Genomic DNA, 13,959 nt, shown 5'->3' with positions numbered 1-13,959 from the left:
TAGTCAGATTCATTCCTGCTGAGCCGCAACGGGAACTCCGACACTTTTGGTTTTACGTAAATTCTAAAATAAAACCATGTATCTCTTTTTAAGATTCATAAATCTTATTTTTAGGTTTTTTTTTAGTTGTTTTTTTTGTTTGTTTGTTTGTTTTTTGTCCTTTTGCCTTTTCTGGGGCTGCACCTGAGGCATGTGGAGGTTCCTAGGCTAGGGGTCAAACTGGAGCTGCAGCCGCCGGCCTACACCACAGCCACAGCAACATGGGATCCGAGCCGCGTCTGCAACCTATACCACAGCTCATGGCAATGCCGGATCCTTAACCCGCTGAGCAAGGCCAGGGACCAAACCCGCAACCTCATGGTTCCTAGTCAGATTTGTTAACCAATGCGCCACGACGGGAACTCCCTTATTTTTAGTTTTAACGGAGCAATGAAGACGGCACTGCCGGCGCTGGGCATCATGCCAGTAGGCACTTGGTCTGTAAGAGACTCTTCTGTTTTGTTCTGAGGTATTATTCATGAATCTAGTCCTGTTGTGGAGAAAACAGACGCTCTCACACGTCCCTGTTAGACGTGTGAATTGGTCTAAAACCTGTGGAGACGGCTTGACATTATTATTAAATAAATAATGACCTTTGTCCTGGCAAAGGCACATCTCATAAGTTGTTCTAAAGACATGGTTTGTAATAGTATTGCTTATATTACCCAAAGATTGGAATCAACCTAAATGTCTATCAGTAGAGTTTTAGTTAAAGAAGTTATAGTATATCCTTCAGTGCAGCTGTAAGAGAAGACAATTCTATATATTTTATGTGTAATGTGAAAAAAATCACCAAATATATTGCTTTTTAAAAAACAAGTTGCAAAAGTATACATAATATGCCATCATTTGTGTAAAAAATGTACGTATGCTGGAGAACCACGTAGCAGTGTTTGTTTACATATATAATTATGCATGAGTAAGTCTCTGGAAGGGTGCCCAGGAAGCTAATACCAGTGATTACCTATTTGATGGAGGAAAACGGGGAAGGAGACTTGATACAGGCGGGAAAGAGACGTTTCCTTATGTAGCTTAGCTTATACACACACTAAGCTATGTGACTGTATTATATATTGCAAAAATTAAGTAATTTAATTTTAAAGGTAAAATCTATCTAGTCAAGGAGTTGCCATGTGTTGCAGTGGGATAAGAATCCGACTGCAGGAGTTCCCATTGTGGCTCAGCAATATTGAACTGACTAGTATCCATGAGGATTCGGGTTCCATCTCCGGCCCTGCTCACTGGGTTATGGATCTGGCATTGCCTTGAGCTGCAAGTACACTGCAGACGCAGCTGCAGCTCCAGTTTGACCCCTGCCGGAAAAAACCAACAACAAAAAAGAATCCGGCTGCAGCAGCTCAGGTCGCTGTGGAGACACAGATTTGATCTCCAGCACGCTACAGTGGGTTAAACGAGCTGGTGTTGCCACAGCTGCAGCATAGGTAGCAGCTCCAGCTGGTTGGTGGCCCAGGGATTTCCATATGCCATGGGCACTGCCAAAAAAAAAATCTGGTCACATTCCGTGCTTTAGATGATATTATTTCTTTTACTTTTTCTTTTTTTTCTTTCTTTTTTGTCTTTTTAGGACCCTATCTGTGGCACATGTACCTTCCCAGGCTAGGGGTCATGTTGGAGCTGCAGCTGCTGGCCTATGCCACAGCCACAGCAACTCGGGATCCAAGCCGTGTCTTCGACCTACACCGCAGCTTGCAGCAATGCCAGAGCCTTTAACCCACTGAGTGAGGCCGGGGATCGAACTTGGCTTCCTCATGGATACTATTTGGATTCTTAACCTGCTGAGCCACAACAGGAACTCCTAGATGAGATTTTTATGTTAGCATTATTGTTTGCTATTTATATGGTATTTCCCTAATTGGAAAAATAGGTCACACTTAAACGTTTTATTTGTAATTTTTTTTTCATTTAAGATTTCGGATCTGCAGCAGAAATTAGAACATGCTCATAAAGTCTGTCTCGCAGACACTTGTATTTTGGGGAAGAAGCAATTAGAGGAAAGGATAAAAGAAGCAATGGAAAATGAAGCTAAAATAAAGCAAAACTATCAGGAAGAACAACAGAAGAGGTAAGAGGAGCAGAGAGGGCATCTCCTCCTGAGCTAAGTAACCGGCCCTGAGTGTATCAGCAGGTCTGTTTACCACGGGTGTGTCCTCTCTATCCCCCACTCAAGTCTCAAAAGGTCATGTATGTGTACCACGCTGTGTTCTAATCGTTTCTCGTCTTGTTTGCCTTTCATGCTGGAGTGTGGACTTTTTTTTTTTTTTGATCTTTTTAGGGCTACACGTGCAGCATATGGAGGTTCCCAGGCTAGAGGTCAAATTGGAGCTGTAGCTGCCAGCCTGTGCCACAGCCACAGTAATGCCAGATCCAAGCCACACCTGCGTGACCTACTCTACAGGTCACGGCAACGCCAGATCCTTTAACCCACGGAGCACGGCCAGGTATCGAACCCACGTCCTCATGGATACTAGTTGGGTTGGTTAACCACTGAGGCATGACAGGAACTCCTAGAGTGTGGAATCCCTCAGGGCAGGGATTATTGGTTGTTCTGGAACACGTGGTGCCCCTGAGAAGCTCCTTGAGTGCATGGATTACCTGTGAATTATGCCTGTGAAATATACATGGGATTTCCTTTTCTAACTCGAGCGTGACGGGCACAAGATGCCAACTAAAATGAGGTTGGTGTTTTGTATTTATCAGCTGATTTTCTTCAAAGATCCAAGTACGTATAGGCATCTTAATTATTAACAAGCTGCTACTGGATAGGAGCTGTTGTATTTTTTTCTAAAATTATTCTGATTATTATTAAGATTCTTACTTAAATGATCTTCTTACATACCCTAAACTTCAGTAACCAATGCTTCTTATTTCTGTGTCACTCAGAATGTTTCACGTAGGTCTTAAGAAAAAGGTGGTGGTGCTATAACTACTGAAAGGACATACAGACATTCACGCAAACTATTAAGCTCAGAAATTTACTTTCGGCTCTGGTAGAAAGCTCTAGCATAGGGCCCGGCATTCAATAGGTGTTCAGCAAATACGTACTGAATAAATGGATGTTTACGTGAGTGAGTGAATGAAAGAATATATTGAATGAATGATGGATTCACTCGGGTGCAATAGAAAACAGTTGTCTCACTGCTGCTTCCCCAGATGACACACTCCTCCTGTCTTAATACAACTCGATCCCGAATAATCTATGAGAAGTAGTTTATACCTATATAATAGGTATGCCTCTTAAAGCATTGCGCACAAAGCAAGAGAAAGCCCTCGGGCAAACATGCAGTGCGGCAAAACAAAAGCAAGGCCCGTTAAACAAACTCCTCGGTCAATGGGCAGATAACGCTAGCAGCCCCAGGTTCGAGAGACGCTAAGGCAGTTTGCCACGAGGTAAGACAGCTGGACGAGAGACGCCAGCGTCAGGCTGGGAACTCGAAGGAGCCGAGGTGCTCCTCAAATTCAGCCCCGCAGCTGTCTAAGAAGATCTACCTGACCGCTGAAAGAAGGCAACTTCCGTTTAGATATGAAGGACTCCCACACATCAGATAAAAGCTTCAAAACAAAAATCACCAGGTAACATGAGGCATCTGGTTACCATGAATGAAAGTCAGTAGAAAAAACAAACGCCAGATTTGATAAAGAAACAAAAGATGCCGTCCAAGAATTAAACAGGAAAGTGGCTATTTAACTTTCCCTAAACCTGGTTTCTCATGACCGATGTGGGACTAGGGATGCCAGTTCTGTACATCGTTTGTGAATATTGGATGAAAAGCATCCTGGATGAAAAGCAATTGGTAGGGAAGTTATGTTCCACAAAAACAGGAAACTAGGACACACTGTTTTGTAACCTGAGGAAAGCAACTCCATGGGGATATTTAGGTTGTAACCTACTTTTTTCACTCAAAATAGTATAATCTGTTTACCTGCCATTAAATCTTATTCTAGAACATTATTTTAATAATATGCCATAATTTATATGCTCAATCCTTTATTGCTGGACATTTACGTTTCTTCCCTGATTCTTGCTGTAGCAAAGAATAGCATAATATATAACCTCGTAGCCAAATTTTTGTGCATATCCTTTATTTCCTTGGGATAAAGTCCAGCAAGTATAATTATAACTGCTTATTGTAAAATTTCAAATAATAAAGAGCTATGAAAATAAAAGGCTTCAGAATTTGACCCTTCGGCAATAATCGCTTTAAGTGGTTGCTCCATATTTCTCAAACTTTTTCCATGTATGCGTATGTATCTTTTATTATTTTTGTTTTATTTTTAAAAAGTTGAATCATTTTATGAATCATTTGCTTGGGAGTTTGCATTTTTTTAACGAACAATATAACACGGGCACCTTATTAGCCACTTAGTAGCTGTATCATCTCGGGTAAGTTTCTTATCCTCTTGTGCCTGTCCATACCCACCTGAGAGCATCACTGTGTAGACTGCATGAGTTGTTAGCAGTTGGCTTGTGGCATCGCCGGGCGGGCACATAGAAAGCCCTCGTATCTGTCATGGTGCCCTCGGAGAAGTAAAACCAATAGAAGGAACATGTATTTAATAAGAGGTTTGTTACAGAGGGTTGGTCTTACGCAATTGTGGAAGCAGGCCACACAGTCTGCAAGGCTGTCGTCTCTGTGTCTTATGCTGGAGCTTGAGGTCCGCAGGGCAAACAGCCAGGAAGTAAAGATGGATGTAAAGTGAGGGAGCTGGAACCCAGGGGCACAAGCCGAACCCACAAGGCTAGGCTCAAACCCAGGTCCGTCTCACTGCCTCCGGCCTTGATGAAACAGGGGAAAGCTGGTCCCCTTCGCCAAGGAGCTGAACAGCCACCTGGCCCCGGAGACGGAGAGGAGGGAGGCTCGGAGGGAGGGGGAGCCGTGGCGCACCGAGGCGAGCAGCGCATCGTCAGCACTAGTGTGAGCTGCAGCAGCCCCTGCTCCGACTTTGCAAGTGTGGAAACCAAAGTGCTGCACTCCACCTGCAAATCGTGCACAGACAGGACTCTGGTGGCCCACTCTGACCGGAAACATCCACGGAAGGAATTCTGGCCAAGGTGACAGCTTTACACAGCCGCTGCTACCCAGGGTTATTGTTGTTGTTATTTCTGCGTTTGGTGTTTCCATTACTGTTGTTGGAATCTTCTTCTTCAGTGAAGTGAAAAAAATGTTCATTTTGGCTAGAACAAAATGTTTGGGGTTAAGGGAACTGGCCAAAAAAGAGAGAGAGAGAGAGATTGGAAAGGTTAGGCAGACCTGGTGACATCAAGCCTAGCCGTGTTACAGATTTGGGGCGTGGTCATGGGCGAGATGGGTCTACAGTTTTCCTTTCTTGTAGTGTCTTTATCTGGTTTTGCTTTTTGGGTATGCTGGCCTCATAGAATTAGTTAGGAAATATCCCCTCTTCTTCAGTTTTACCAAAAGAGATTGTAAAGCGCTGGTATCATTTCACCCCTAAATATTTGGAAGAATTCAGCCCTCATACCATCTGGGCCTAGTGCTTTATTTTTTGTGAGGCTATTAAGTATTGATTCAGTTTAACAGAGGCAGGCCTATTCAGATTCTCTCGTTCTCCTAATGTTAAGTTTTAGTGGATTGCGTCTTTCAAGGAATTGATCCGTTTCGTCTAAGCCATCCAGCTGCATGGAGTTGTTCGTCATACCCCTTTACTGTCCTCTTACTGTCCAAGCATCGGTAGTGGTGACGGCGATGCCTCTTTCAGTTCTCATATTAGTAATTTGCGTCTCCTCTGGCCTGGCTAGCGGTTTATCAATTTCAGATTTCCTTTCAAAGAACCAGCTTTGGTTTCACTCTTTGTCTTATTTCCCTGTCTTCGATTTTATTGATTTCTGCTCTAATTCTTTATTATTTCTTTTCTTTTGCTTTATTTAGGCTGTATTAGCCTTTCTCTAGGTTCCTAAGGTAGAAGCTTAGATTATGATTTTTTTTTTTGTCTTTTTGCCTTTTCTAGGCCCGCTTCCCACAGCATATGGAGGTTCCCAGGCTAGGGGTCAAATCAGAGCTGTAGCTGCTGGCCTGCACTGAGCCATGTCTGCGACCTACACCACAGTTCACAGCAACGCCAGAACCTTAACCCACTGAGCAAGGCCAGGGATCAAACCCACAACCTCATGGTTCCTAGTCGGATTCATTAACCACTGTGCCACGATGGGAACTCCTAATCTTTTTTCTTTTATAAATTTGCATATAATGCTATGTTCCTCTCTAAGCACTGCTTTCCCCGCATCCCACAGATTTTGTCAGTTATATTTTCATTTTCACATACAATACATGTAGTTTAAAATAATTTTAGGGTTTCTTTTTGACACGTGTATTATTTAAATAGAAGTATGTTCATTAATCTGCAAATATTTTGTGATTTTTCCACCTATCTTTCTGTTATGGATTTATAGTTACATAATATTATCTTAATCAGTTGTATAGCATCCGGTTACTTAGATGTATTGTATTTACATAAAATGTTTTTTAGGCTTTTTTGCTGTTAAAAATAGTAAGTAATATCCTGTTATGTAAGACTTTGCAACTCTAATGAAGTATAACTGTTATGCTAGGGGAGGTTTAGGACACTCTGATAACACATAGCAGAGACACCTAATTTGGTCTAGGAAACTCAGGAAAGCCTTCCTCAGTGACTGCTACGTGAGTGTCGTGGTCTGTGCACACGGGTCTGAAGGGAGAATTTTCCGGGTCCAAAGCAGGGTGAAGAAAAGACAAGTTTATCGAGGAAGAGAAGCTGTAACACAGTGGGCCGACTTCCTGACGGTCAGGGGGAGAGCCGAACCGGCTGCTTGGTCTCATCTGTTTTTATAGCCTGGGGAGAGGAGAGTCTCAAGATGCACCTGCTGACCTGCTGCTTGTCTGGGGGGAGAGGGGTCTTGGGACACACACTCACTGGCTGGCTGGGGGCATATAAGGCCCCTGTAGGGGTGAGGTGAGGAGTGGGCCACCTGCCTTGCCTCGTAGAGGTGGGAAGGAGTGGGGCAGGCTGCTCGAGGTGGGGAGGGCATTGCACTGAGACGGGTGGGGTGATGATGAGGGCCTGAGAATTCTCGTCTTGGCCAGAGACGTTGACCTCTGTCTCCCCAACGGGCCTTGAAGCCCAATGATAAGTTGGGAGCAAAGGGATTATTATGGGAAATACCAGTTAAAAGGAGGCCTGGAGGAGGGGGTAGGGAAGAGGTTGGAGCTGCAGGAGAGGAGTAGGTGCGGTGATGACTGGCTTCAGGAAGCGGAAGAAGTTCATTTTGCCTGGCTCAAACTGTTTGAGGGCGGAGGAAAGGGCAAGAAAATGAGGCTAGAAAGGTGAGCTAGCTAACAAGCCGTATTAAAGAATTTGGACTTTATTTTAAGAGCAATGGAGAAGCTACATCAACATGTGTGCTTTAGGAGTTCCCGTCGTGGTGCAGTGGTTAACAAATCCGACTAGGAACCATGAGGTTGCGGGTTCCATCCCTGGCCTCACTCAGTGGGTTAAGGATCCGGCGTTGCCATGGGCTGTGGTGTAGGTCGCAGATGCAGCTCGGATCCCATGTTGCTGTGGCTGTGGTGTAGGCCGGTGGCTACAGCTCCGATTAGACCCCTAGCCTGGGAACCTCCATGTGCCGAAGGTATGGCCCTCAAAAGACAAAAGACCAAAAAAAAAAAAAAAACAAGTGTGCATCACTATCAGTAGAGTTTGTAACTATCAGCCCCATGTTAAGCCAAGACAATTAAGCGATTCTCACTGTAAAGCAGTGAGGACAAGTAAAAATATATATAGAATTCAGCATCTTGTGGCTCCGTGACCTGGAGCAAGTTAATTAAGTTCTGCCACAGCTTCCTCTGTGAGATGAGGGAAGCTCGCTCTTCTTCATAGCCTTGAGCTAAGGAGTGAGAGAAAAAAAATCAGAAACGCGAAGAGGTTCCCTTGGTGTTTGTCCCTTTATTTTACCCCAGTGAACCAAAAACACCCCCTGTGCCCAAGTGTAACAATTTTAGGTCAAAGAGTTTCTTCTGCAAAGCTTTGCAGTTCACAGTGTGATTTGATGTACATTGGCTGCCCTCAGGAAACTCCTACATCAGAATATGAATGAGCTGCAAAACCAAGTGAAAACCTTGCAGGACAAAGAGAGACAATTGGAAATGACCAATGTTCAACAGCAGCTCAGAATTCAGCAACAGGAGGCCCAACTTAAGGAACTGAAAAATGAACGAAGACTATGTGATGAGGTAAGAAAGCAAACAGAGGTACTTGTACCTCAGCCTCCTCCTCCGTGAGCCCTGAGGAGTAGCTAATAAGAGCTAATAATATTGAGTTTTGTTTTATTATTTATAGACATTTTATTTTTGAATTTTATTTTCTTATTTCTTGAACTTTTACTCATTAAGTTTAGTCAGGGTTCAGTCAGGAAAGCAGAATCTACTCTAGATATTTCAAGCAAGAAGGGATTTAAGGTGTTGCTGTTGTGGCGCAGCAGTAGCAAACCCAACTAATATCCAAGAGGATGCAGGTTCACTCTCTGGCCTCGCTCAGTGGGATGAAGATCCCGTTGCCGTGTGGTGTAGGTTGCAGACCTGGCTCAGATCCCGCGTTGCTGTGGCTGTGGTGTGGGTCGGCAGCTGCAGCTCCCATTCAACCCCTGGCCTGAGAACCTCCATATGAGGCAGGTACAACTCTAAAGAGAAAAAATAAAAAAATAAAAAAAAAAGAAGAAGGGATGTAACACAGAGAACGTCATGCTCACAAAGCTGTTGGAAGGGAGAGGCAGGGGTCCGTGGGTCAGAAAGAACTGTTGCTGGCTTTCAGTAAATCCAGAAGTTCTGAAATCACAGGGGAACCAACTCCTACAGCCCTGAGGCGAGAGGTTTGCAGCAACTCTCCCTGAAGTCCTTAGAGAGGCCTCATCTGCTGTCTCCCCTTTCACCTACCTGCTAGTGTTACCCCCAAACTGGGTTTACCTCTTGGTGGCCGTATAGCCAAAAGACACAACCAGGCCAAAGAGCAGTGGAAGGAAGGCTTTATTATTATTTGCAACAAGTAAGGAGAACACCCAGGATCTCTCCCAAAGCTGTGTCTCCCCAACAGCAAAACAGGGGAAGTTTTAAGCTAAGAGTGCAAGCATATTCATGAAGGGGCTCGAGCAGAGGAGAAGTCAGTGTGGAATTGGGGCAAAAGTCAACAGAGTTTAAAGCTTAAACTTGAGCTGATTGCTTTAGTTGATTGACAGCAGAAGGGTCCACGTCTTTGCTCTGTCCTCCACCTGGAAGGACGCCTTATTTCCTGCAGACAGAACTCAGAGGCTGTGTCAGGGTGTGGCGCAGCGGGAACGAATCCAACGAGTATCCATGAGCATATGCAGATTTGATCCCTGGCCCCACTCAGTGGGTTAGGGATCTGGCATTGCCTTGAGCTGGGGTGTAGTCACAGAGGCCACTCAGATCCCGAGTTGCTGTGGCTGTGGCGTGGGCCGGCAGCTGCAGCTCTGATTCGACGCCTCTCCCGGGAACCTCCATATGCCACAGGTATGGGCCTAAAAAACAAAACAAAACAAAACAATGTAACACATTTTAATGTACCTCCCTTGAGGATGAAGCAGGACTGTGTTTTAATGCTGAACTGTTGCTCTTGGAGGGTTTTTGGCCGCAGCGTGCAGCTTGCACCCAGGCCGCAGTGGCGAAAGCACCAAATCCTCAGCACTGAACCACCAGGGTCCTCCCTGGACTCTTGTGTTTGCCTACTGTTCCTTGGTTCCTGCACTGTTCATCTGTGTTTGTCCTACATTCACTGTGATCGGTTAACTACAACCACAGATGGCTACGAGTCAAACCATTTGGTTATGTCTCTGGCCCTGTCAGCAGAAATAACGGCAGTAACGTCCACCTCGTATCTGGGCCTTGACTGTTGCCCCCGACACTCGGCAGCACCAACAGGCCCCGCTAAAATCAGGGTTCTCTTTCGGCACTGGCCCCTCCTACCTCCATCCTCATTATACAGCGTCATGCAGCATTTCAGGGACTCTCGAGCTCCCCTTAAGGGTACATTTGGCAAAGCCTTGGCGAGAGGAACGTAGGGGTATCTTCGGAGTGATGTCCTCTGGTGGTGAGGTGGGTGGGCAGGTCTCCCATGATAAATTAACTCCTGAAGACGGCTAGATTTCTTCCTCTCACCGACGCCAAGGAAGAATAGCATCTTAATGTCACTTAACACAGGTCACTGTTGAGCCCAAGTTTCATTTCACCAACCAACCACACTGTTAACGTGACTTTAGGTCTTCACGTTTTTACACACTGACTCCTGAGCCTCTGCTAAGGGCATCCATGTCAGTAAATAAATTCGGCCTGTGAAATTCCTCTCTCCCTAGTATCACACCCTATGAATTCCTGCGTGTGTTCCTCAGGTTCCTGCCACTTTCACCCGGCAAAATCTGCCCATTCTTAGAACACGGCAGTCCTCGCCGCACTCCGACTCTGGTTGTGGCATTGGAGGCGAAGGGAAGTGGTAATCGCGGTGGGGTGGCTCCCTATAGGAATCAGCAGACACCCTTGCGCAGGTAACTGCCTCAGGTGGCGCCAGAGAGCCTCAAGGCAAGAGTGGCTGATCTGCTTCTGCTGGAAAGGGGCTCAGCAGTTTCAAGGTCCGGCGAGCTCCAAGTTCCTGGAATCCTATCCGACATTCTCCTTCCCAAGTCAGGTTTGCATGCATTTCCAAACAAACCATTATTCTTCACATAAGTGATCTGGCAAGGCTAGGAAATCAACTTTTGTTCTGTTCTTTTCTTTTTTAGGGCCGCACCCACAGCATGTGGAGGTTCCCAGGCTATAGGTTGAATCAGAGCTATAGCTGCCCACCTACACCACAGCCACAGCAACACTGGATCCGAGCTGCATCTGCGACCCACACCACAGCTCATGGCAACGCCAGATCCTTAACCCACGGAGCGAGGCCAGGGATGGAACCTGCGTCCTCACGGATGCTGCTCAGACTCATTTCCGGTGAGTCATGACGGGAACTCCCTGGGAAAGCAACTCGTGCTGCAGGGCTTCAACCTACCCGATGAAGTTTGGGATTTGGATTTTGGATTTATTGACTGGTGCCTACAGGGCTGAAGTGCTCCAAGTCTCTGGCTGTGTGCCTCAGTAATTAATTAAGCCGGTAATGAAATCCCAAATTGGACATTTTCTCCGATAAGCTCACTCATGTAGTCAGAAGCGGCTAGCCTACCCCACCCTCTCTGGAGTTCTCAATGCTGCTGTACGATTCTCTGTACCAGTCACAGAGGCTGTCAAAGCACTCCACCACAGGCAGCTCGTTATAATTTAATCACCTCTTTTGTCGTGGATTGCTAGTATTAGTGACAAGATTAGGCTGCCTTCCAGTCTCACCAGCTCAGCTACCGATTGCAGATTCTCAGGAGCCACTTCTTTATTAGTCAGGGTCAGGTTAGGAAACACCCTGCATACCTCAAGCTGGAAGACTCTTTCATGGAAGTGAATGCTTACACAGCTGTCGGAGGGGTTCTCTGGTGGCCTAGCGGGTTAAAGATCTGGCGATGCCACTGCTATGGCTCGGGTCAGTCCCTGGCCAGAAACGTCCATGTGCTGCAGGTGTAGCCAAAAAAAAATCCCCTCAAGGGAATACATAATTAAAAAAATAACCTGTTGGCCATGGAGCAAAAGTCAAGGAAAGGAGCTATTGGCTTTCGGGAATTCTGGAAGTGCAAAATCACGGGAAGCTGGTGTGCTTGCAGAAGCTGAGGCCACTTGTAAGCCTTTCGCAGCAGAAGGGCTTTTGCCAGTTTACCTTCTGACAACATCCTACCCTCCTTCAGCGGAGGAGTCTCACTTTTCAAAATGTTTTTCAGCATCTCAAGAGCAACCAGGAATTGTCAGAGAAGCTGTCGGGGCTGCAGCAGGAGAAGGAAGCTCTAGGGAGAGAATGCGGGCGGTTGCTGAAGCAGCTCGATGTCCATGTGAGGTAAACAAAAACGAGCTCCCTGTGCCGGAGCCCAGCGCAGAGCGCCAGCGCCGGGGCGGGCCGGGGGTGCTGGCCGAGGCGGCCTTGCAGGAGCACCACGGCCGTTTTCCTTCACTCTCAGAAGCTCTACCTGTAGGGCTTTTCCTGCGGAGGTGTGGGGCCCAGTCTCTGCCAAGAGAGCCGGGGGAAGGGAAGTACTGTTGTCTCTGACGTCTTGCTCTCCCCCAAACGCACCTTCCTCACTTCTTTCCTGCAACCCCGACTGCGCTCTCCCCGTTTCAGCTCTCGTGGCAACTCTTAAGTCTTGGAGGGCCCTCCTCTAAGAAGCCTTTCTTGATCCCTCTAGCCTGGGCTGAGGGAGGTTCTCCCTCTGGGAGTCCCTACAGCCCTTTGTCCATGACGCTCTGTGATTATTTAAGAACTTGCCAGGAGTTCCTGTCACGGCTTAGCAGTTAACGAACCCGAGATGTGGGTTCGATCCCTGGCCTTGCTCAGTGGGTTAAGGATCCAGTGTTGCCGTGAGCTGTGGTGTAGCTCAAAGATGAGGCTGGGATCCCGTGTTGCTGTGGCTGTGGTGTAGGCCGGCACCTACAGCTCCGATTCGACCCCTAGCCTGGGAACCTCCATATGCAGCAGGTGCAGCCCTAAAAAGACCAAAAAAAGGAAAAGAAAAGAAAACTTGCCATGTTGCTACACACGTGTCTTCCTTGACAGGCTGATGTGGAGCGTGGTCTTACTCATCTTTCTATCCACCGCCCCTGGTATACAGCAGGGGCTCAATAAAAATCTATGTTCCCAAACTTCCTGCTCCTTTTCCTAGTCCTTAGTCACCTTCCAGCCAGATTCCTCCCACTCTTCTCCTCTTTAAAGTCTAGCGTATGCTATTTCAGGGTAGGGACTCTGGCGCTCTGTTGCCTGGGTACAATTCCTGGTTTGACTTGAACCAGCTGTGTGACCTTGGGCAAGTTAAGTAACCTCTCTGTGCCTGAAGTAGCTCATCTCTAAAATGGGCAAAATGACCACTCCTATCTCATAAAGTTGCCATGAGAATTAAATGAATGAATAGATGTCAAGCATCTACTCAGAACAGGATCTAGCACACAGCTGTTATTACATATCTACTTATTTTTAGTTTTTCTCCATGACCCACCTGTCTGCTCCTAGCTCCGCTTCCTTCTTCTCTCTTCTTTCTCCAGGTTGGAGTTCCTTATTCTCTTATGTTCTCACTTCTGTGTTGATGGTAGTAGTGAAAATGATTTAAAAGCCATTCTCTGCTGTGGAGCAGATAATTTTTCAGTCATTGATATTCATTCTCTTGCTTTGATTCAAACGTCACTGAGAAATAGAGAACAATGGAAGGGAGTGTGTGTGGTTCCGCTCGCGCTGCTGACAAGTCCGGGACCAGAACTCCGTCCTCTGATGGCCTACCCAGTGCTCTTCCACATTATTTCTGGCTCTTGGAGGAGAGAGAACGAAGAGCTAGATTTCTGTATTTGTCGCAGCTGCAGCCTATGCGGAAATGCCTGGGCCCGGGATGGAGCCTGCACCACGGCAGTGGCAACACCAGATCCTTAACCGCTAAGCCACCAGGGAGCTCTGAGAGCTAGATGTAGTGTGCAGAGCCCATGGCGGTCTCACAGCAGCGGGTCCAGAGAGGCCAGGCTCAGGTCCTCCCTCTGCCAGGACCATGGCTGGATGCACCTCCTCTCTCGGCTCAGGAGCCACTAGTGGGTGCCCTGAGCACCCCGCAACCAGGGACCCTCAAGTGGAGCTCAGTGGAGAATGTATGTGTTCTGCTGATCCTGGAAGCGTCTTCCTGCCCTGTAACCAGCCTTAGGGATACAGCTTTCTTGGGGGCTCGCTCAGACCAGGTGTAGGTCATCCGTCTCACCATTATCGATAAACAGGTGCAAACTGCCATGAAAAGCCTCA

At 46.7% G+C, this 13,959-nt stretch overlaps 1 protein-coding gene across 14 annotated transcripts in view; it reads left to right on the top strand.

The window, feature by feature from the left end:
* Positions 1-13,959, top strand: part of CCDC30 (coiled-coil domain containing 30) — a 102,030-nt gene that overhangs the window by 69,404 nt on the left and 18,667 nt on the right. For all 14 annotated transcript variants that reach the window (XM_047789509.1, XM_047789508.1, XM_047789506.1 and 11 more), the window contains 3 exons: positions 1,968-2,122; positions 8,120-8,282; positions 11,915-12,027. In XM_047789509.1, the coding sequence (XP_047645465.1) occupies positions 1,968-2,122; positions 8,120-8,282; positions 11,915-12,027 (431 nt within the window). The remainder of the gene's footprint in view (positions 1-1,967; positions 2,123-8,119; positions 8,283-11,914; positions 12,028-13,959) is intronic.

This window comes from Phacochoerus africanus, chromosome 8, assembly GCF_016906955.1.
Source record: "Phacochoerus africanus isolate WHEZ1 chromosome 8, ROS_Pafr_v1, whole genome shotgun sequence".
Classification (NCBI taxonomy): Eukaryota; Metazoa; Chordata; class Mammalia; order Artiodactyla; family Suidae; genus Phacochoerus; species Phacochoerus africanus.
Note: the sequence above shows the minus strand (reverse complement) of the source record. Positions and strands in the feature narration are given on the sequence as shown.